General features: G+C 47.5%; 1 protein-coding gene across 4 annotated transcripts in view; it reads left to right on the forward strand.

Annotated features, from left to right (window-relative positions):
- Nucleotides 1-14,754, forward strand: part of LOC142906819 (uncharacterized) — a 138,780-nt gene extending 124,026 nt beyond the window's left edge. Inside the window, exons 1-2 of one of the 4 annotated variants that reach the window (XM_076055405.1) lie at nt 1,844-4,173; nt 5,599-14,754. In XM_076055405.1, coding sequence (XP_075911520.1) covers nt 5,609-7,336 — 1,728 coding nt within the window. In that variant the 5' untranslated portion in view covers nt 1,844-4,173; nt 5,599-5,608 and the 3' untranslated portion in view covers nt 7,337-14,754. Of the gene's footprint in view, nt 1-1,843 lie in introns of those variants that run through there. The other 3 variants (XM_076055403.1, XM_076055404.1, XM_076055406.1) reach the window with 3 other exon arrangements.
- Nucleotides 14,755-23,784: the final 9,030 nt, after the last annotated feature.

A 23,784-nucleotide genomic window follows, 5' to 3' on the forward strand; every position in this document is an offset into this window, starting at 1 on the left:
GCGGACGGAATTGGTAAATAAAATAATGGGTGGGCCACGCGCGGACTCGCCGCTCTCACCTCCTGCTGTGCTGCCCGGTTCCTAACAGGCCACGGACCGGTACCGTTCTGCGGCCCGGGGGTTGGGGACCCCCCTGGGTTAGATCGTCTAAATATATGAAGGTTTCGATTTAAAGCTTTCGTGACTGCAAGGATTCATCTTCTTTGGTTCTTTCGGTAAAGTCACCACCACGTAGAATGAGAATAAAATAATAAATTAATAAAATAAAATAACACGATCAAATTCTCACGACGTTTCGGCCACAACACAAGTGGCCTTCATCAGGTGAAGGCCAATGCTAGATACATCCGAACCAAACATTAAACAAATTTTCAATGGTACAGTATATTTTTTCAAGTAGTGGTATCCCAAACTTTCGCAGCAACTTAAATTCCCTTTTCACACCATCAATATGTAAACTCCCCCTCCCCCCCTCGCCGGTCTGCACATGTTCACCCCCTCTACACCGTTCATCACGCTAAGTCCGCCAATTAAATGCTAATTTTTATGCTAAGTCCTTTGTCAAGGCGCTCTGTTTCCTCTCACAAAGCTTAAAGGTCGCGGTCTGAGCTTGGCTGTCTTCACTCCAGCGCTATCCTCGAGACAGTCTGGTCCCTTCACCTGATGAAGGCCACTTGTGTTGTGGCCGAAACGTCGTGAAAATTTTATTGTGTTATTTTATTTTATTAATTTATTATTTTATTCTCATTCTACGTGACTTTACCGAAAGAACCAAAGAAGATATATAAATGTGTCGTTAAACCCGCCTACCACCTGACACAGCCAACTAGTAAGGGTTGTCACGTCAAAAGAACGTGGCAAATTCGTCACTAGTACAGCACACCGGTTGTGTGTTGGAGAGCCAAGCCACAACATTTACAATCTGAGTACGATGTTTCGCCAGTAATTATAACCAGCTTCATCAGGCGACAGCCAAATGTCGTGGCTTGGCTCTGTAGGAATACAAATCGGCTCGCTGGGATTATAGCTCAGGACGCTAACCGTTGGACTACCGCTCCCCATTCAAGCACCAACATCTAAGATATAGTATTTTTTCAGTACTAGCTAAGTTACCCGGCTTCGCACAGGTCTCAGTAATCAAACATTAAGGGTAATGTCTTGCCATGCTGGCTTTGTTAGAATAATTTATTTCTGACAGTGAAGTCGGTAAATGTGTGTTTTTGTAACGGGTTTTCGGTTGTGTTTTACAATCGCAGGGCTTGTAAATCCGTGGCCCTTGGAGAGCTTCAAGATAGACAATGTTGGATGTTTTTTTCCATCTGATAGGTTTAATCGAATGAAGCTTCAATTTTGGCATACATGTCGACAGCAAATTAGTGGAAGAGCTTTTTGCGTCTCAAGAAGAGATTTAAGCTGCCGTTTCACACCATGATCCTGAAGGCAAAGAAGTCCATGGCGGCAATCTTTTTGTGTTGGCAACTTGTTGCTGGGTCAGTTTGGCGAAGTGGGAAATGGTAGCCATCATCACCTTGCAGGATTTGCCTCTTGGTGTTGATGACATTTTTTGCAATGCTGGCGAGCCTGTCTAGGATTGTCAGACTTGCAAGTAGATCTGTGAGAACAAATGTAGCAGTGCGGTGGAGACACTTATGTCACGGTGAGTGCGTGGAATTGTCGTAGATGAAACGTCAAAATGTGTTTGGATGTGTGGCAAACCGGAAGTTGTGGGAATGCCCCGGGCTTTAACACATGGCAAGAGAAAGCAATGGGGGGGAGGTGAGGAGCGGGGGGGGGGGGGTGTGCACGTGGTACAGGTGTTGAAGGTGAGCAGGGAAGCTAAAAATAGTGGAAAATCAGAATCAGAATCAGAAAGGGTTTATTCGCCATGTAAGTTCACACCGACACGGAATTTACTTTGGCAGGATGGTGCATACATTCAACATATAGGAATCTAAAATCTTAAATAAGTTTTAAACAAGTCTTACTATAATAAGGGTTAAAAGTCTAACACCAAGGGGCTGAAGTATATAAAATTGAATAAATATGGAATATAAAATAGCTTTAAGATATAATTTTAAAATAATAAATACAAATAGGTTAGCATAGTTAATATCGGCAAGGTGTCATTTTATAGATAAAATGTTAAAAACAGTGTAAGCCCTTGGCCTTGTTTAACAGGCCAGCAGCAGATGGGAAGAACACACTAACTCACCCGTGAGTGTGTGTGGAGAGTTTGGGGTGTGTTGGCGCAATTTGGTTCACAAAAAATCTACACAAGCGCAAAGTCTGCTTTATCTTTATAGGTTTATACTAATTTTTTGTCTTGGAATATTTTTTGTATACGGTTTCTTCTTCTTTATTTCAATTGTATAGTTTATTTGGAATACAGTACAGTACTTAATTCATATCTGATGTAAAATTTCGTTGACGTTTACTTAACGCCATTACTTTGGTAAGGCTTAAGTATTGAATATCGCGCTTTTATCTTTCGCGCAGCAATTTGCAAGATCGTAACCTCCGCGAATTGCAAGGGGCTGCCGTATCTTCTGTCTATTGACGACAGTAGAGGTGTACGGATTTTCAACAGAAACTAGATCTCTGCATTCTTGATTTAATTAAGGCCTGTAGTACCATAAAGAGGCTTGGGGCTTTGGGTTGTTATTTGTTTTCAAATCTATGCCTCTGTTCACATTATTTGAGGATTTGTATGATTTTGGGCAGGACAGTCTAAAGCTGCGTGACCAGGAGTCGGAGCCATTTCCTGTTCAACTTGGCTTGTGGCAGAAATTCACTCTGGCCCCATGCATTACATTACATAGCATCTTCAATAACTATGTAGTTTGAGAATCTCCAAATCGTCATATGAAAACCATTGCATTCGTTATAGTTACAATGATACGCTCATCAATGCCTGGTTATAGTTAAGGGATCGTTCCCTGCTGGTCAACCATGTCACATCTGATGATTTGGTAATGGCTACTCAGTGAGATGGAATTAGGGCATCTTGTTCTGTGCCTTGATAATTCCATCATGAAATGGGGCCTTGCAAATGTTCCACAAAAATAAATTACCTGCCTGGGAATGTCATGTCATACAACACTGCACCTGCTCAACTCTCCATGAATAATCAGGCAGTTCTACAAGTCTTGTAGGAGCTTCCATACCTGGTTAATGTGTTCACGACCAGCTCTGGTTTGGCAGCCAAAGTCTCACTTCAAATTAGTCGAGCAGCATTCTTTCATTAGACTGTTACATTGTGTGGAAGGTGCCTGGACTTCTGCTCCGTACAAAGCTTTGTGTGTCCATCGCTAATGTCTAGTCCGTCTGAGACCATCCCTCTCCCTGCCATACTGGCATCGCATCCGCCCCTCACCCTTCATCCTGCGGATGTTCGACGCACAGGATGGCACCACTTAGCCAATTCGAGTTGGCCTGACTGAGCTACATGGGTCACGAGGTCACGAGGCGCTTGTTGGTGAGCACAACCCCTGGGCCCTGGCTCTAGGGGTGAAATCAATATAGAATATATGTAAGGATGCCCCCCCAATAGACTCCCCCTGGATCTCTACCACACACGTCCCACTGGGCGATGACCCCAGGGCTTGCCCCAGGACACGCTGGCGGGACTATGTCACTCGGCTGGCCTGGGAACGCTTGGGAATTCCCCAGGATGAGCTGGAGTCTGTCGCCAGGGAAAGGGAGGCCTGGACCGCCCTTCTCAGCGTACTGCCACCGTGACCCTCACCAGGACAAGCATTTTCAGAAACTAATGGACAAAGCTGTGATTCTTCTTGGCCACAGATATTACTCTGTGGATTCAAAATATGAACTTATTTAAATGACCATCTGTGCTGGCTTATACAGTGAAGGCTGGCCTGCCTATGATTCATCCTCTCTTCAACCAGTTTATATTCTATTTAGAAGCTTACAGACCCTTAGATATCAATATAGAATATAATCTTGAGTTTCTTTGGCAGGCGAGGCTGCATTGGTTTGGTCATGAATCCCGCATTCCCAGACACTGCATGATCAACCAGCTTTTTGTCCAGATATTAGGGGCTGATCAGGCGAGGCATTGGCTAGAGAAGAGATTGGAGGATGTGGAGGTGATCGGACCTGCCGATGACTGGTGCCAGGAGCGGAGATCGGCCTCTGTGGAGGAGGCCCAGTGAGGTATGCTTCATGGCAGATAAGAGATAGTTGCTCTGCAATAACGATGAGGTCGGAAGAGCAACGCCCACATGAATAATAGGTGGAACGCTGGGTTCATCAAACCCAGCAAGACAGTGGGGAGCACAGCTGGTTCTTCTGTCAGTCATGCCTTGACACCTGGATCATTCCCATTACCTATTGACAAGGAATCCACACTTACATGGCCTTAAATTGCACCTATCACGGCATTAGCACTGGGAAAAGGTTACTTGCAATTCGTCATGAATGTTGGATGTTTTGTTCGTATAATATGTTAATGATCCATGTGAAATGTACGTGTATTTAAGAGTTTATCTCGCAGTTATTTCACTGCATTATGAACTCGACAATTAGTTTGATTATCGCCAACAGCAAACATGATTGATAACACTGTAACAAAAAAAATTGTCCCTGCGTAGTAAGTGTTATTTTCTAATTGCTTATGCCTCAAAAGTACAGAAAATGGCTATTATTCCCCACAAACTTTGCCTTTGTGACCAGGACAGTGATCTTTTGAAATGTACCTATTTTCAATGAGAAAACGTGCGCATTTGTGTCATTCCTTTACGTAAAGTCCTGGTTACAAAAGGAAAGTTTGTGGGCATGACCAATAAAAAAATAACACTAGCCATCCGGCGACAAAAAAAAATCGTGTTACATAGTGTAAGTGAAAGCTGAACTTATTGTGGGCCTCTGCTATGTTGATTGATCTTAAATTAATTACATGGTGAAGTGAGAAAGCATTAATAATGAGCAGATGAAGGTGGCCAGGCATGGTTCTACCACCTTTTTACCATGCCAGTGTGTGACGATGTCAAGTTTGTATTTGCAGTAATGTATATTAACGATTGAACATGGAGGTTAAATCAAAACAATAGTTTATTTTAATTTTCCTCTGGGACTTTTTGTAAGGATGGAAACAGTCAGGAAAATATCTCACCACATATGCAGCTGAAGTTAGATCTGTTCATCCGAGCATTAAAGCAAATCTGAGCCTGGATTCCACCTCGAAGTTTCGATTGAACATTAATTTATGCATTTCTGCATCATACAAATAGTATTATTTTCAACACACTTTGCTATTATAGCTGAATTCTTCTTAAATATTCCTTTCATAGCTAGACAGCCGAAATTGTGTGCTTGGAGTTTTGGGTAAACATTCATTTTGAAGATACTAGGGCATCCAGGAATATTTATGACCATTGGCCCTCTCATTGTGTGCCTGAACAGCCGGCGTGATGAATTGGGGAATAATTTTCACTGTATCATGAATATATGAATAAGTATAGATGTGTAAGTCATGTGTGACTGTATATATGCATTCCTCTGTGTCTTGATACTGACGTAGATGGTGTGGATACATTTTTATGACTGCAGCTGACTCTTCCTCTGACGCTTCCTCTTCAGAATTGGTCTGATGAAGCAACGGCACTCGGCGCAGCTCGGTACAAAAAATAAACAATGCGACCAGTGTGCATACAGCACGGGTAGTACTGGAAGTTTGGCACAGCACAAGAGAACGCACACAGGAGAGAAACCCTTCAAGTGCATTGTGTGTGAGAAGGCATTTGCAGAGTCATCACATCTTAAAAGACACCAGAGAACACACACGGGAGAGAAAACCTTCAAGTGCAGTGTGTGTGAGAAGGAATTTGCAGAGTCATCACATCTTAAAAAACACCAGAGGACACACAGGGGAGAGAACCCCTTCAAGTGCAGTGTGTGTGAAAAGGCATTTGCAGAGTTATCACATCTTAAAAACCACCAGAGAACACACACAGGAGAGAAACCCTTCAAGTGCAGTGTCTGTGAGAAGGCATTTGCACGGTCATCAAATCTTCAGATCCACCAGAGAAGGCACACAGGAGAGAAACCCTTCAAGTGCACTGTCTGTGAGAAGACATTTTCACAGTCGTCAGTTCTTCAGAGCCACCAGAGAACACACACAGGAGAGAAACCCTTCAAGTGCACTGTCTGTGAGAAGGCATTTGCACATTCATCAGGTCTTCAGATCCACCAGAGAACACACACAGGAGAGAAACCCTTCAAGTGCACTGTCTGTGAGAAGACATTTTCACAGTCGTCAGTTCTTCAGAGCCACCAGAGAACACACACAGGAGAGAAACCCTTCAAGTGCACTGTCTGTGAGAAGGCATTTGCACATTCATCAGGTCTTCAGATCCACCAGAGAACACACACAGGAGAGAAACCCTTCAAGTGCACTGTGTGTGGAAGCGCATTTGCACGGTCATCAGATCTTCAGAGACACAAGAGAAGGCACACAGGAGAGAACCCCTTCAAGTGCACTCTGTGCAGGAAGGCGTTTGCACGGTCATCACGTCTTCAAACACACCAGAGGACACACACAGGAGAAAAACCCTTCAAGTGCACTGTGTGTGAGAAGGAATTTTCACAGTCATCAAATCTTAAAATACACCAGAGAACGCACACAGGAGAGAAACCCTTCAAGTGCAGTGTGTGTGGGAAGGCATTTTCAACTTCATTTTATGTTAAAGCACACCAAAGAATACACACAGGAGATAACCCCTTCAAGTGCAGTGTGTGTGAGAAGGAATTTTCACAGTCATCAAATCTTAAAAAACACCAGAGAACGCACACAGGAGAGAAACCCTTCAAGTGCACTGTGTGTGGGAAGGCAATTTCAAGTTCATCTGATCTTAAAAGGCACCAGGGAACACACACAGGAGAGAAACCCTTCAATTGCACTGTCTGTGAGAAGGCATTTTCACAGTCATCAGTTCTGCATCGACACCAGAGAACACACAGGCATCAGAAGATCGCCAAGGAGTGTAGTCTGAAATCGACTTGTGAAAGTCAAAGTGCTGCAATGAGCCCATCCCTCCTGAAAAAAGAACCAGAAGTGAATTCCAGCTTGGACACTATGAAATGTTTCAAGGTGAAATTTGAAGAGGTGACGGTGAAGAGCGAAGAAGTGAAGGTGAAATGTGAAGATGAAGATTCAACTCCAAAATCGGACCTTCACATCAATGGAGGCGACGTGAAGCAGGAGGAGAATTCCGACTGTGAGGCAGAGCGAGGCAACTCCCAGCAGTTTGTGGAAGTGGAGGTGTGGGTGGACTTCTTAGACAATACAAAGTCAAATGGAGACCCTGTAGATGTGTAAGATTGAGACAATGAAGCCCGAATAGATTCACCTTTGTCACAGGCCTTTAATGAAAATAACTCCATACCTAGGTTCAACCTGCACAGCAAGAGCGCTCAGTATTTGTGGACTTGTGGGTTGGGTAGATCTTTAACTAGGGGATCTGAATTCTGATACCTGATAGAATTACACTAAAACAACCATTTTATTTTCACAATTGGTAATATACCCCTAGATAATTAAGCCGAGCCTAATTTAAATAAGCATATTTTAATCAAATGTCATTTTTTTCAGCTGCCACAGCAAGAAAAAATTATTGCTGTGGTTTTCACACCTGATGATAATTGTAGCAGTCACGAAAGCTTTAAATCAAAATTAATGAATACTTGTCTGATTTTGTGTGTACATGTGTAGTAGTCATAGATGGAGACGGAGTCGTAGTAGGAATTAAACTATTTTATTTATATCCTTAACGATTCCCTAGGTCCTTAACACGAAGGGGTAACGGTTCCTTTTACCCACAACCTAGGGAGGTACAGCCTCCGGGCTAGCTTACTCTAGCCTTGGGTCGAACTACTACTCTAGCCCTCCGGCTAGCTGGACCTAGGGGAGGCTGACCCACCGCTGGCACCGGTGGGTCTTTGACCACTGGCCCGTCCAGACCCGGCCCTGAGAAGGACGTCGGGCTGAGGGAACTTCAGGGCCCTAGCCTGCTGATCACTGGCACCGCACTGAGCCCCGGCCCTCAGAAGGACGTCGGGGTTTGGGGTCCAGGATCTCCTCTTCAGGCGGCTCCACGGCTTCGGCTTGAGACGAACTGCCTCCTGCTCTCAGGAGCCCGCCTTTTATACCATTTCCCACCGAGGGGCGGGGGTTCCGAGGGATCACAGATCCCTCGCAGGCCCCTCCCCTCAGGAGAGGTGCTGGTCACAGGGAGCCCAACAATCTGTGCTTGTTCGACCCCACTTTCTGTCTAGGACCAGGGTTCTGGGGGATCCCATACACACACACACTTCACAGCCTCTACCCCTCAGGCGGGGTCTCCATCAGGGTTATGAATGACCTCGCTCTGGTAGTTACTGTGTAGCATGTGCGTGTTTACAGAGTGACCACCACACATGTAACATTTTGTCTATACGATCTTTAACAAAAATAACGCGAAGTTTAACACTCAATTCCTAGGTTCAACCTGCAGAGTAAGAGCGGTCAGTCTTTGCGGACCTGCGGGTTGGGTAGATCTCTAACTAGGAGCCAGAGTCAATAAGCTCCCAAGCATTCACTATGTTATAATAATACTAATATTAGCATGTATATGGTGCTTGCTTAATCACCTCAGCAACTCGGGAGTTTTGTATCATCACAAACACTCGAAGAGCACGCCGTTTAGCGTCCTCTGGTCTAACACCGTTTGAGACGAGGCTCAAAAGAAAGCTGTCTCTGGTGTGGACCAATCAGTTTCAAAGACAACGCCATCATATTATCAGTGTGATTTTGTTTGCATTCTGACCACAAGTGTTGTAGTTAATGCAGTGACGTGATTCCTTGTGAGAGGTTTCAGTTTGGTGTTTTAACATCTCGACACCTGTTTCCAGAAAAAAGTAGAAAACCTATTCTCACTCGAAGAGCATGTTGCATATACAGTAAAACCTTGGATTGCGAGCATTATTCGTTCCGGAAACGTGTTTGTAATCCAAAGCACTCGTATGTCAAAGCGAATTCCCCCATAAGAAATCATGGAAACTCAGATGATTCGTTCCACAACCCAAAAATATGCATGTAAAAATGATTAATACAAAATACCTTTTTATATTTTTATTATTTAAATTTAATGTTAAGTAATCGACTTTATAAATTAAATTTAATCGTGGCTGGTGTGAGGGAGACGAGAGAGAGGAGAGGAGGAGGGTTATTGTGTAGGACGACTTTCACTGTCACTAACTGAATCACCGCCATCTGTTGGCTCAGTGGGAATGCGACTCTAGCAAGGAACCTATCCCAATGACACTCGCTTTTGCCTCCTTTTGAGGATTTCGCGGAAATGTGACATTGCATTGTCGTTAAACAGATTCATCGCTAACACTGCTTAGGGTTGTGACCACGTGTATACTGTTTACTACAGTACTATAGTGTTGTGACCACGTGTATACTGTTTACTACAGTACTATAGTGTTGTGACCACGTGTATACTGTTTACTATAGTACTATAGTGTTGTGACCACGTGCATACTGTCTACTACAGTACTAGTGTTGTGACCACGTGTATACTGTTTACAACAGTACTATAGTGTTGTGACCACGTGTATACTGTTTACTACAGTACTATAGTGTTGTGACCACGTGTATACTGTTTACTTTAGTACTATAGTGTTGTGACCACGTGTATACTGTTTACTACAGTACTATAGTGTTGTCACCACGTGTATACTGTTTACTACAGTACTATAGTGTTGTGACCACGTGTATACTGTTTACTACAGTACTATAGTGTTGTGACCACGTGTATACTGTTTACTACAGTACTATAGTGTTGTGACCACGTGTATACTGTCTATTACAGTACTATAGTGTTGTGACCACGTGTATACTGTTTACTATAGTACTATAGTGTTGTGACCACGTGTATACTGTCTACTACAGTACTAGTGTTGTGACCACGTGTATACTGTTTACAACAGTACTATAGTGTTGTGACCACGTGTATACTGTTTACTACAGTACTATAGTGTTGTGACCATGTGTATACTGTCTACTACAGTACTATAGTGTTGTGACCACGTGTATACTGTCTACTACAGTACTATAGTGTTGTGACCACGTGTATACTGTCTACTACAGTACTATAGTGTTGTGACCACGTGTATACTGTCTACTATAGTACTAGTGTTGTGACCACGTGTATACTGTTTACTACAGTACTATAGTGTTGTGACCACGTGTATACTGTCTACTACAGTACTATAGTGTTGTGACCACGTGTATACTGTTTACTACAGTACTGTAGTGTTGTGACCACGTGTATACTGTCTACTACAGTACTATAGTGTTGTGACCACGTGTATACTGTCTACTACAGTACTATAGTGTTGTGACCACGTGTATACTGTCTACTATAGTACTATAGTGTTGTGACCACGTGTATACTGTTTACTACAGTACTATAGTGTTGTGACCACGTGTATACTGTCTACTATAGTACTATAGTGTTGTGACCACGTGTATACTGTCTACTACAGTACTATAGTGTTGTGACCACGTGTATACTGTTTACTACAGTACTATAGTGTTGTGACCACGTGTATACTGTTTACTACAGTACTATAGTGTTGTGACCACGTGTATACTGTTTACTATAGTGTTGTGACCACGTGTATTCTGTTTACTACAGTACTATAGTGTTGTGACCACGTGTATACTGTTTACTATAGTACTATAGTGTTGTGACCACGTGTATACTGTTTACTATAGTACTATAGTGTTGTGACCACGTGTATACTGTTTACTATAGTACTATAGTGTTGTGACCATGTGTATACTGTTTACTATAGTACTATAGTGTTGTGACCATGTGTATACTGTTTACTACAGTACTATAGTGTTGTGACCACGTGTATACTGTCTACTACAGTACTATAGTGTTGTGACCACGTGTATACTGTTTACTACAGTACTATAGTGTTGTGACCACGTGTATACTGTCTACTACAGTACTATAGTGTTGTGACCACGTGTATACTGTCTACTACAGTACTATAGTGTTGTGACCACGTGTATACTGTTTACTACAGTACTATAGTGTTGTGACCACGTGTATACTGTTTACTACAGTACTATAGTGTTGTGACCACGTGTATACTGTCTACTACAGTACTATAGTGTTGTGACCACGTGTATACTGTCTACTACAGTACTATAGTGTTGTGACCACGTGTGTAATGTTTACTATAGTGTTGTGACCACGTGTATACTGTTTACTATAGTACTATAGTGTTGTGACCACATGTATACTGTCTACTACAGTACTATAATGTTGTGACCACGTGTATACTGTTTATTACAGTACTATAGTGTTGTGACCACGTGTATACTGTTTACTACAGTACTATAGTGTTGTGACCACGTGTATACTGTTTACTACAGTACTATAGTGTTGTGACCACGTGTAAACAGTATACACTTATCAAGTGAAAAATTTGCTCGTCTTGCAAAACACTCGCAGACCAAGTTACTCGCAATCCAAGGTTTTACTGTAATTGCCTTTTACAAAAAATTATATTGAGAGTAATTCTGCCTGGTTTTTTTGTAATTTGATGGGGATGTAGCCCTGGGGCACGGAAAGGGTGAGTCACACCCTCTGCCTCCTGCCTTGCCACGCAAAAGACAACTGGAGGATAATTACTCATAAGCCTGATGGGGAAGTCATAGAATATAATAAAACCTGCAAACCCAAGGAGGGGGCTTATGAGATTCTGCAGGAGATCCCCATTTGACTTAAAGAGAAGACCGCCTTAAAGGAAACAACCCCACAATAAAACAACCAAGACTGAAACAGCAAGGGTCACGAACCTTCCTTGGACAGCACAATCCACCCAAGGACGGTTAATAATTATGAGCTGACTGGGGTTCTTTAAATACAACAGTAAAGTTCGAAGCTTAGCTGTATCTACGTGGTGACTTTACCGAAAGAATGATAATAAAATAATAAAATAAAAATAAGACGAAATTCTCACGTCGTTTCGGCCACAACACAAGCGGCCTTCTTCAGGTGAAAGAACAGAACTGTCGGGACGACAGTGCTTCAATGAGTGCTGCTGAGATTCGTGGCGTCTTTTAAGCTCGGTGATAGGTGTGAATGACCTTAGTGTCACGGCATCTCTTCAGGATCCTTCAACAGACTCCGGGACAAGAAAGCTCAACTAATCGAGTCTCTCACCTTCATGAAGAGATGCCGCGACTCTAAGGTCATTCACACCTATCACCGAGCTTAAAAGACGCCACGAATCTCAGCAGCACTCATTGAAGCACTGTCGTCTCGACAGTTCTGTTCTTTCACCTGAAGAAGGCCGCTTGTGTTGTGGCCGAAACGTCGTGAGAATTTTATTGTCTTATTTTTATTTTATTCTCATTCTACGTGACTTTACCGAAAGAACCAAAGAAGATGATTCCCTGCAGTCACGAAAGCTTTAAATCGAAATGTCTATCTTCAACCTCAGGATATCAAAATATAACTTGAGAATAAGAATCACGGATCCCTGGTGATACAGACGGGGAACAAAGTTTAATAAAACCCTCAGAATATATTTGGTAACAACTATGGTATACCACAAATCTTGGTTAAGCATGAACCAAATAATAGTTATGAAAGTATTAGACCTAGGGTCATTCAGAAGAGCTACAATGCGAAATGTGTCAATCACACACGACCACGATAATATGTATTCCACGGGATCAAAGCCTCGCCCAACCGCCTTTGTCTTCCAGTAGCTAACAGCACATGGTAGCGGTAAATTATGTATGCAGGGGGGCGCCTCCCCTAATATATCAATTACCACGCAATAATTCAAAACCACGACGCGAGAGCTGTGAACGCTGCTCAAAACGTACTTCAAGTCACTTGCAGGGTCAAAACTGCGGAAAGTGGTACGGTACCAAGCTATAAGGGGTGAATGATATTCTATTTGACTTCCTACCCGTGATGAGAGAACGGAATTACATGGTGACAGCAAGCACACACACACCCCGTGCACAATCGTTCACGACTTCAAAAGGCCACAAGCGCCCCCTTTTTGAGAGAGACTGCAAGTCCGATGCGAAAAAATTTGCAGTACTTCCAGCCCGTGATGGGAGCGTGGGGAACGCTGCCCAAAACGTGAACAGAAACATGTCGGTGATAAAGAAAATCCGGACAACAAAACAGCCCCAAGCGACTTCAAAAGGAAAACAGCTGCCCCTTTGTGAGAAGAAAGAGCCTGAGGTAGGAAAAAATTCAGATATAAGCAAGAACGCAAAAACAGAAATCAGTACTGCTCAAATAATCGCCCAACTGCGACTGGAGAAGTCCGAACAATCAAGCGCAGCCTGGCGGTACCGCTGAAATCCACACTTCGTCAACCACATCATTGGACTGGATGAGGAAGCTTTGCATTAATTTGTGACGCTCATTAAAAACTGTTGCTTTTCACAATGCCTTACGAAAGACGAAGTACTGGGAGTGGCAGGGTCCAGGGATCGCCCTCGTGACTGGAAAATTGATAGGGAGCACTGCATCGGCAGAAGCCACGCATCACGGAAAGTTTTTTTTTTTGCGTCATTAAGAGAGGCTTCCAGCCAAGGCTGGTGCTCGCAGTATTACAATACAAACGTGGGGCGGGGAGTGCTGTAACATTACTTTTCCCGGTGGCGAGGTCGCTGTGTACAGTCAACACATACGATCATAGTGACAATCGTTCCAATTGTGCTCCGATCAAAGGCAACCCTTTTTGCGAAAGCTGGTGCAACCACTCACTATTCGTGAGAGTGCCCCTTCAAATCGCAACCCCGCAGGCGAAGTTTAGTTGAGGATCGGAATCGGAGACTGACACGGAACGATATAACTTGATCTGTAGCGTGTCCTCTGTACAGACAACTGGAAGAGGACTCTTGAAAAGGGGGGGGGGGGGGGGGGGAGATGGCAGGCACTATCTCTCCAAGTCGCTCCACAGTCTACAAGGACCAACAGTGTCTGGTGCCAAGGGGGGTGACGCGCGGCAACCAGCGGACGAGCTGCGAGCGGCGCCTGGCGACGGGATGATGGCGCGCATCTACGGAGACGTAGCCGGACCCATCATCCCTGCCAGTACGGGCACCGCCGACAGCGTGACCAGCGCGCAGACTCGGCAACCACCCCAGCGGTGGAGAGAGACTGACGAAGCAGCCCAGAGCGCCTTGTGTTCAAACACGCCGACCCAGCGCCCCTGCTGGGGACCTGAGGAATTTTGTCGGTACAAGTTGTAGAGGTGTTACGGGAGGGTGTGACACGCGGTCGTAGGGCGGTGGCCACGAACTACGTCCGCTACGGCCACCACCCTGGGGGGACCGTGGGGGGGACGCTGTGATCCCTCCCAGCCACGCCCCTCGGCGAGGGACAGTATAAAAGTCGGGACCCGGAGGAGCTGAGGGGGCAGTTCGACTTGAGCAAGATGAAGAGCCGGTGAAGAAAGAAGATCGACTAGCTAGATCAGGGGTCGGGAACCTTTTTGGCTGAGAGGGCCATGAAAGCCACATATTTTAAAATAAATTTCCGTGAGAGCCATATAATATTTTTTAACACTGAATACAACTAAATGCGTGTATTTTTAACTAAGACCACCAATTTTAGAATATAATAAGTCTCTGAATGTATTATTTTTAATAACGTTGTTATACCAACAACCAATAATAAATAAAATACTTCTTACTATTAATGCGACTTCTGGTGCTGCATGGTTTTGCTGATGGCTTTGTAGTCTGGTTGATACGTGGTGAGGTTAAGCTTCATGCAGGTGTTGAGGCTTTCATCCGTTAAACGGGATCATAGGTTGGTCTTGATGTTTTTTAGATGTGAGAACGACTGCTCACATGAATACGTAGAACCAAACATGGTCAATACAGCAATACTCACACGCTGCAGTGTGTGGTATGTGACAGGAAGCGCGTTCCATGTTTTGACAATCAGCTGGTCTGCGGGGTTGAAGTTTTTTCATTTCTGTCCACTTGTGTTTGCTCGCCAGCTCTGCTTGCTGTCGTTCAAGTCTTTCCAAATCTTCATTCAGTGACTTGAACTTATTCACCCACATGTGGAATCCCTCCCCGTAGAGGCGGTTAAATTTCGATTTAAAGCTTTCGTGACATTGACAGCAACAATGTCTACATCGGATTGGGAACATGTAGACAATATACCTCTTCGGCTGCCACTATGTCGACCAAATGTAGGGACAATTTAATTTCCAAATTCAATCACCTCTCCAACAAAAAATCGGATCCACACACCGAAAAGATAGACGTTAACAAAGTCGTAATTAATCGCAGTAAGTTCCATTTCTGATGGCCTGAAATCTGTTTTAGCTAAAGGTCTAAACTTTGCTGTCACACCGAGACACATACCGGTTAATGATATCATTGCCCATGTCGACGTTGCACTCAAGGGCTTGAGTCACATCGCTGCAGACGTAGCAAGATCTGAAATCGCTGCAACCCTCAAAAACGCTAAGTTGCCACCTAGCAACATCAGCAAAGATGAACGCTTTGAAATATCTCAATTAAAAAAGAGAGATGATATTGCTGTCCTCTCAGCCGACAAGGGCAATGCCACTGTCATCATGGACAAAACAATAATACAACAAATTTCAAGAACTACTCAACGATGCAGCTATACAAAAATAAAAAGAGATCCCACCAACAGCCTGGTTACCAAAACGAACATCATCTCTGATTCAACAGAATTAATTGATCAGACCAAACAGTTCTCGTTGAAACCCTCTGCTGCCAGACCACCAAGATTATATGGCCTTCCAAAGATACACCCCTTCGTCCCATCGTCTCTACTATCAACTCCCCCATTTATAAACTGGCACGTTTTCTTGCTGATATACTGCAACCTTTCACTGGAAAATCCACCTCTGCGGTACTAAACTCTACTCACCTGGTATCGACAATCAAATGCATTTCCCTGTCCCCAGACGACTTGCTTGTCAGTTTTGATGTGGTGTCCTTGTTCACCAAAGTTCCGGTACCTGACAGCATCGCTATCATTGAAGACCTGGTTCATCAAGGACTGCATACTGATGTACCCCCCCTGGTGAGACGTTGCTTAACCAACACATACTTCACCTGGAATGGAACTTTCTACAAACAAACTGAGGGCACCCCAATGGGCTCCCCCCTATCTCCGGTTGTAGCCAACGTATTCATGGAAATAATTGAAACTGACGCCATCCAGACTGCCACTCTACGCCCGACCTTATGGAAGAGGTACGTGGATGACACTTTTGTCATCTGGCCACATGGCCAGCCTGCTCTAGACCAATTCCGCGACCACATCAATTTCATACACCCAGCCATCAGATTTACCATGGAGGTTGAAAAAGATGGCAAACTACCCTTTTTGGATGTCTTAATTAAAAGGAGACCTGATGGTTCAATGAGCCACTCTGTCTACAGGAAAGCTACCCATACAGATGCTTACTTGAAACCGGATTCCCACCACCATCCATCCCAGAAGAACTCCCTCATCAATACTCTATACCATAGAGCCCAATGCATTTCCGACCAGGAACACATTACCAGTGAACTCAAGCACGTACACCAGGCTCTCAGGGCTAATGGTTACTCTGACTACACAATCTGCAAAGCCATAATTCCAGTCATGAAGAAGGATCCTCTTGTGGAGCCACTCAAAACCATCACCTTACCCTACATTGCAGGGGTCACTAAAAAGATCTCCAAAATCCTGAATAAACACAAGATCCAGGTCCGATACATCACAGTACATAAAATCCGTGATCTGGTTCCATCTGTAAAAGATGCTGTTCCAGACATAGAGTACCCGGGCGTTTACAAACTAAAGTGCCTCTGTGGTAGTAGCTACATTGGAGAAACCAAACGACATATCTCGGACCGCATCCGCGAACATAAAGCAGACTTGAAACACGGTAGAACGAACTCCTCTGCCATGGTAGATAACTGTTATAATTCAGTGGGCTCACATGACATTGACTTCCAAGATGGAGGTTCTTTGCAAACCAACCGGCTACCATGAGAGATTCGTTCTTGAGGTCACCCACATATACAAGCACAGAGATAATTTGAACCGAGAAGATGGATTCTGGCTTAGTAACCATTGGAAAGATGTTTTAAACCATTTTGGTTCTTAATTAATTGTATTTTACGAGGACCTTCAGACCGCAGCTCTTTCGCTGGCATTGACTCTTAATACCTCTCACACCACAGTTAATGGTATGGTTTACAACATGGAGTATAACAGCGCCTCGCAGCTGTCTCCTCCCTCCTCCGTTCCGACCATGATGAACTCATCCGTCTGAACGGGGCTCGTAGCTGTACGTGTTGCTAAAGTTGAGGGTAAGAATCCACCCATTTTTTCGCCATATAGCATTGTGATATAAAACAACTTATTGTTGGTAGCTCAGCTGATTGGAGAATATGTAGAGTTATTGATAACCTTCTTTGGTTCTTTCGGTAAAGTCACGTAGAATGAGAATAAAATAATACATTGATAAAATAAAATAACACAATAATATTCTCACGACGTTTCGGCCACAACACAAGCGGCCTTCATCAGGTGAAGGGACGAGACTGTCTGGTCGGACAGCGCTGAACGTGGCTCACGTTCTGAACGTGGCTCACGTTCTGAACGTGGCTCACGTTCTGAACGTGGCTCACGTTCTGAACGTGGCTCACGTTCTGAACGTGGCTCACGTTCTGAACGTGGCTCACGTTCTGAACGTGGCTCACGTTCTGAACGTGGCTCACGTTCTGAACGTGGCTCACGTTCTGAACGTGGCTCACGTTCTGAACGTGGCTCACGTTCTGAACGTGGCTCACGTTCTGAACGTGGCTCACGTTCTGAACGTGGCTCACGTTCTGAACGTGGCTCACGTTCTGAACGTGGCTCACGTTCTGAACGTGGCTCACGTTCTGAACGTGGCTCACGTTCTGAACGTGGCTCACGTTCTGAACGTGGCTCACGTTCTGAACGTGGCTCACGTTCTGAACGTGGCTCACGTTCTGAACGTGGCTCACGTTCTGAACGTGGCTCACGTTCTGAACGTGGCTCACGTTCAGAACGTGGCTCACGTTCAGAACGTGGCTCACGTTCAGAACGTGGCTCACGTTCAGAACGTGGCTCACGTTCTGAACGTGGCTCACGTTCTGAACGTGGCTCACGTTCAGAACGTGGCTCACGTTCAGAACGTGGCTCACGTTCAGAACGTGGCTCACGTTCAGAACGTGGCTCACGTTCTGAACGTGGCTCACGTTCTGAACGTGGCTCACGTTCTGAACGTGGCTCACGTTCTGAACGTGGCTCACGTTCTGAACGTGGCTCTTTCACTCCAGCGCTGTCCTACCAGACAGTCTCGTCCCTTCACCTGATGAAGGCCTCTTGTGTTGTGGCCGAAACGTCGTGAGAATATTATTGTGTTATTTTATTTTATCAATTTATTATTTATTTCTCATTCTACGTGACTTTACCGAAATAACCAAAGAAGATGAATCATTGCAGTCACGAAAGCTTTAAATCGAAATTTATTTAATACATTGAGCTTAAAGGTCGTGATCTAAGCGTGGCTTCTCTCACTCCAGCGCTGTCCTCCAGACAGTCTCGTCCCTTCACCTGATGAAGGCCGCTTGTGTTGTGGCCGAAACGTCGTGATTTTTTGTTATTTTATTTTCACCTACATGACTTTACCCAATAGAACCAAAGAGTATAAACATTGAGGTATTTTATATTTTAGTTTTTATTGGTTTACTATATGGTATTCATTATATAGTGTAGTGTATACCCAGTTACTGTTAACATCTCAGCTTATTGAAGAATATATTGAGTACATTTATTATATTGATGTAATTTAGACTTAGGTTTTTTCACATCAGTTTATTGTATGATAGTTGAGTTGTTGCAGCCCCTTTGACGCCCATGTACTAGGTGCCTCTGTGGATGTGTAGGCTTTGACTTTAACATAGCTATTTCTATGACCAGTCACAAGCTAATCCCTCAGTTATTTCAATGCTAAATTATCCTATTTGATTTGTACTAGGTGCCTCTGTGGATGTGTAGGCAGTGACGTCACTGACGCACGTGTTGAAGCCGCAAGTGTGCAATGGGGATGATTTAAAGGGCGGTGGGGCGGGTATGCGGGATGATGGGTTTTAGAACGAGTATTGCGGTACACTGGCGGATTAAAGAAATGCTTTAATCGTTCTCCGGCTCCTCTGCGCAATGATGAATACTGGCGACCGGATTCGCGCGCAAACTCAGCACGACGACGGAGGAACGTCGGTCGGATTCGCACACAATGGTCGCCCCGATAGAGTTATTCGCGCGCACATCTCCGTGTTACGACGAGCGGACTCACGCCACCATGCGCTCTTCCCACACTCGCAGAAACCACACGAGACGGTTATTGCTCGCTAACGATTTATTCCCGGTGTGACTTGGATTAACCACGAGGTGACCCAGAGCTAAAATCGGTGAGGGAACTACGCTGACACTCGCCAGTCTAAACCCAATCCACCCCACCTCTTTGGAATTTCTCTCTCTCTCGTGCTCACGATTTGACCCGCACGGAGCTCCTGCGGTCCAGTCCTCGCTGCACTGCGACTCGTCGCACGGACGTTCGAGTGGCCGGAAAGTCGACGGCCCCGATCGCTGGCTTGAGAAGAACACACGAACTGATCATCGCCCTTTCCTCTCCCATTTAATTCTCCTCTACATCAAAGGAACCCCTCGGCTGATCCGGCGGCCCTCACGGCCAATCGGATCGATGCCCCGTCCGCATCCCTCTTTACCCATCAAAGGGGCCGCCGCTGGGCTGCTGAATTGGCAGGGGCGTACGAGCACACTTGTCCTGCCAATCAGACGCTTTACCCTGGTGCTCACGCAGATCTTTAGCCAATCAGGCGCCTACCCGGCTGATTCTGCCTCCTGTGTGCTCTAATCCATCGTTAGTGGCCCCGTCCCCCCTCTTCCTGCCGTGCTGTGTGTGCCTTAACCGTGGTGGCTGAGTAGCCTCGTCGTGACCATGCAATTTCACGTCGATTCACGGCGCCGCAGTGCAATTCAACCTCGGGGAAGCCTCGGGCCAATTCCCTGGCCCCAGGAAACCGTGGAGGATGTCCCCACGAGGAGGGCTCCTGGGTGAAAATCTGGAGGCCAGGCGACTTCCCCACGAGGTCCTACGTGGGGGTGTGTGTGTCCATGTGGGGGGGGGGGTGGTGGCGAGGGGGAAACAGCGTCGGCCAGGCTGCATTGTTGTGAGGGCATCGCAGGCGTGGCGCCGACAGAGCGGCTTTGCTGCTGTGGCATCGCATAGCCCCCCCCCCCGTTGAGGTGCCTGCCCCGGGTTGACTGCCGGAGCACCTCGCCTGGGCTGGCCCCCACGAGGTAGCGCCGCGGGGTCCTCGGGACTCGCCCTGCGGCCCCTCGTGGCAGGCCTCGGGGGTTCCTGCGGTTGGTCTCCTCCTCCACTCCAGCGGCTCCTCTTGTCCCTCGGCACCTACGGGCTGGGGAACAAACTCAGAGGCAGAAGGGTTCAGGGGGGACGTCGCCCCCCGCCGTCCCATGGCCGGGGCCGGGACCTCTCGGGGCCCTGCGGGGCCCTGCGGGGCCCATTGTAGCGTTGCGAGGCTCCCGAGCATGGGGGTTAGCGGGGACCCCCGGGATTTCGGGGTGCTCGACCGGCGGGGTTCTCCTTCGCCGGGGCCGCCCTCCGTGGTTTCAATCGGCGGACGTTGACCGCCGTCTCTCGGTCCCCTCTCCTCGCCCTGGATCAGCACCGTCCAGGGGGGGGGATCTGTCGCACCACGGTCCAGGGTCCGCGCCAGTAGGTGGTCAGCTTCCCCACCTGTCCAGCCCCGACGCGCGGGGTGTGCAGCCGCACCTTAGAGCCCGCTGAGTAGAAGGGGGGCTCCACACCGGGCCGGGCGCCCTGCTCTTGCCGCTGATGTGCAGCCTCCCCTTGTTGGTAGGCCCGGCCACGGGCCCCTCGCAGGGTCCCCATCAGGTGCTCCACGGGCCGGCTCCCTTCCTCCGGTTGCGGTGGGGAAACGCCGAACAACGGATCTGCGGGTAGACGAGACTCACGACCAAACATCATTAGGAACGGGGTCTGTCCCATAAATGTGTGTACGGTGGTGGTGTAGGCGAACAGGGATTAGGGGAGGTGTTCGTCCCAGTCCTGTTGATTGGCGGCCGCCATACGTTTGAGAAGGTCTGGTTCATATGCTCCACCATACCGTTCGCCTGGAGGTGGTGCGCCGTAGTTCGGTCCTTATGGATTCCGAACTCCCGGCACAGCGCCTGAAACAGCTCTGCCTCGAACTCGCTACCCTGGTCAGTAATGACTCGTTCGGGGATCCCATGTTTAAGCACGCAGTGCTTCAGGAATGCCCGGGCAACCACAAGGGATGTTTTATCAGGGATGGCCACCGCTACGGGATAGCGGGTGAAATACTCCACCACCACGAGGATATACCGGTCGCCTCGGTGGGATCGCGGGAATGGCCCCTGTAGGTCGATCCCAACTAGCTGGTTCACCCGTCTGACACGGATCGGACTCAGGGGCACCTGATACTGCACCGGTTTCTGCCCACACTGCTGACAAGCGCGGCAGCCCTGTACCCAGGTGGCCACATCTTGTGCCAGTTTGGGCCAGAGATACTGGCGACGCAGGGTCTCCCGAGTGCGCCGTTCCCCATCATGGCCCCCGAGCGGGTGGTCGTGCATCAGCCGTAGCAGCTGGGGCCGCACCTGGGCAAGAACACAGATGCACCTCGGCTGGCCGGCTTCGGTTAGTTCCCGCAGCACCCCGTTCTCTACACACAACCGGGCGTACAAACCACTCCAGGGTCCCGGTAGAGGGCGCTCTTCTTCTCCCGCAGGGCCGCCTCCGCCGCCGCCAGGTCCGGATCCCGTTCCTGGGTCCGTCTCAGCTGCTCGTCGTCCAGGCCTGGGAAGGCGCAGCCGACGTCCTCTTGGATCCGCCCGGTCAGGGCGGGGCGGTCCGTTGGGTCCCTGGCTCCCTCTGTAGGGGTCTCTGTGACGCATACTGCACTCTCTCTCCCCGGGGCATACCGCGGGTCGCCTCGACAGGGCGTCCGCGTTTGCGTGCGTCCATCCCGCCCGGTACTCGATCTACAGGTTGTACTCCTGCAGCTGCGCCAGCCATCGGGCCATCTGCCCACGCGGTTCCTTGAATGTGAGGAGGAACTGCAGAGCATAATGGTCAGTTCGCACGCGACATTTCCTGCCGTACAAATACGGCCCGAACTGTATAAACGCGAAGATCACGGCATACAGTTCCTGACGGGTCACGCAATAGTTCAGTTCGGACCCACTCTGGGTCCGGCTGGCGTATGCGATGACCCGCTCCGTCCCACCCTGCACCTGTGACAACACCGCGCCCAGCCCACTGCTGCAGACGTCGGTGTCCAAAATAAAATCGGTGAAAAAATCGGGGAAAGCCAGGGTGGGGGGGTATGGGCGAGGTGGTCATTGAGGGTTGTGAAGGCCGTCTGGCAGGTCTCCGTCCACTGATAGGGGTTCTTAGGGGAGGTGAGTTGGGTGAGGGGGCGTGCAATCTCGCTGAATCCCTTTACAAATCGATGATAATAGGTGGTGAGCCCCAAGAATGACCTAATCTCTATCAGGTTCCTTGGCCGTGGCCATTCCATTACGGCGTGTACCTTCTCTGGGTCGGTGTGCACCCCTGCCTCGCTGACGCGGTGTCCGAGGTACCCCACCTCACGCTGCTCCATATAAGACTTACGCGGCTTGAGCTTGAGATGGGCTGCTCGCAGTTGTTGGAACACCTCCCGTAACCTGGACCAGTGCTCAGACAGAGATCTGCTGAACACTATCACGTTGTCCAAGTAAATTAGGCATTGTTCCCACTGCAAGCCCCGCATCACCAACTCCATCAACCGCTGGAATGTCGCAGGCACGTTAGTGAGTCCGAACGTGAGTACTCGAACCTCGAATAGTCCCATCGGGGTGGTGAATGCAGTTTTTGGCCGATCCTCCTCCGCCATCTCCACCTGCCAGTACCCGGACGCTAGATCGAGGGTGGAAAAGTGCCCGTGCCCCTGCGAGGCTGTCAAAGGTGTCATCGATGTGGGGTATGGGGAAGGCGTCGCTGAGGGTAACTGCGTTCAACTTTCGGTAATCAACGCAAAACTGGGTCGACCCGTCCTTTTTACTCATCAGCACTACCGGGGCAGACCAGGGGCTCGCTGAGGGCTGGATTATGTTTTCGCAGAGCAGATCCAAGACTGCCTCTTTGATCTGGCCCCGTTCAGGTGCGCCCACTCGGTATGCGGGGAGTTTAATGGGTCGGGCGGCACCGATGTCAATTTGGTGCTTAACGAGGTCTGTTCGGCCTACATCTGAATCGTGCTCACTGAACACGTCGGCGAACTCCCGCAACAACCCGCGCAGCCGATCGGCCTCCCCCTTAGGTAGATCCGCCCAGGGTACAAGTAACGGGTCGAGAAGTGGGACGACCTCGGCTCGGGGAGTCGGGCCGACCCGCCAGGCCAGGTCCTGGTTGTCCTCGGGGCGGCCGGGGTCCTCAGCCCAGAGGGCAAACACCGAATCGTTAGAAGTGGCGCGCGTGCAGGGGGTGTACTGTGGCTACCGTGGTGCACCGTCGCAGCATTGCCGGGGTACTGTGTGGGTTAAACACCCGCATAAACAGTTGGCCCCCGTCCGCGTTTACCAG

The sequence above is a fragment of the Petromyzon marinus genome, chromosome 71, assembly GCF_048934315.1.
Source record: "Petromyzon marinus isolate PM22_M1 ecotype Great Lakes invasive population chromosome 71, UKy_Petmar_22M1.pri1.0, whole genome shotgun sequence".
NCBI classification, from domain to species: domain Eukaryota; kingdom Metazoa; phylum Chordata; class Hyperoartia; order Petromyzontiformes; family Petromyzontidae; genus Petromyzon; species Petromyzon marinus.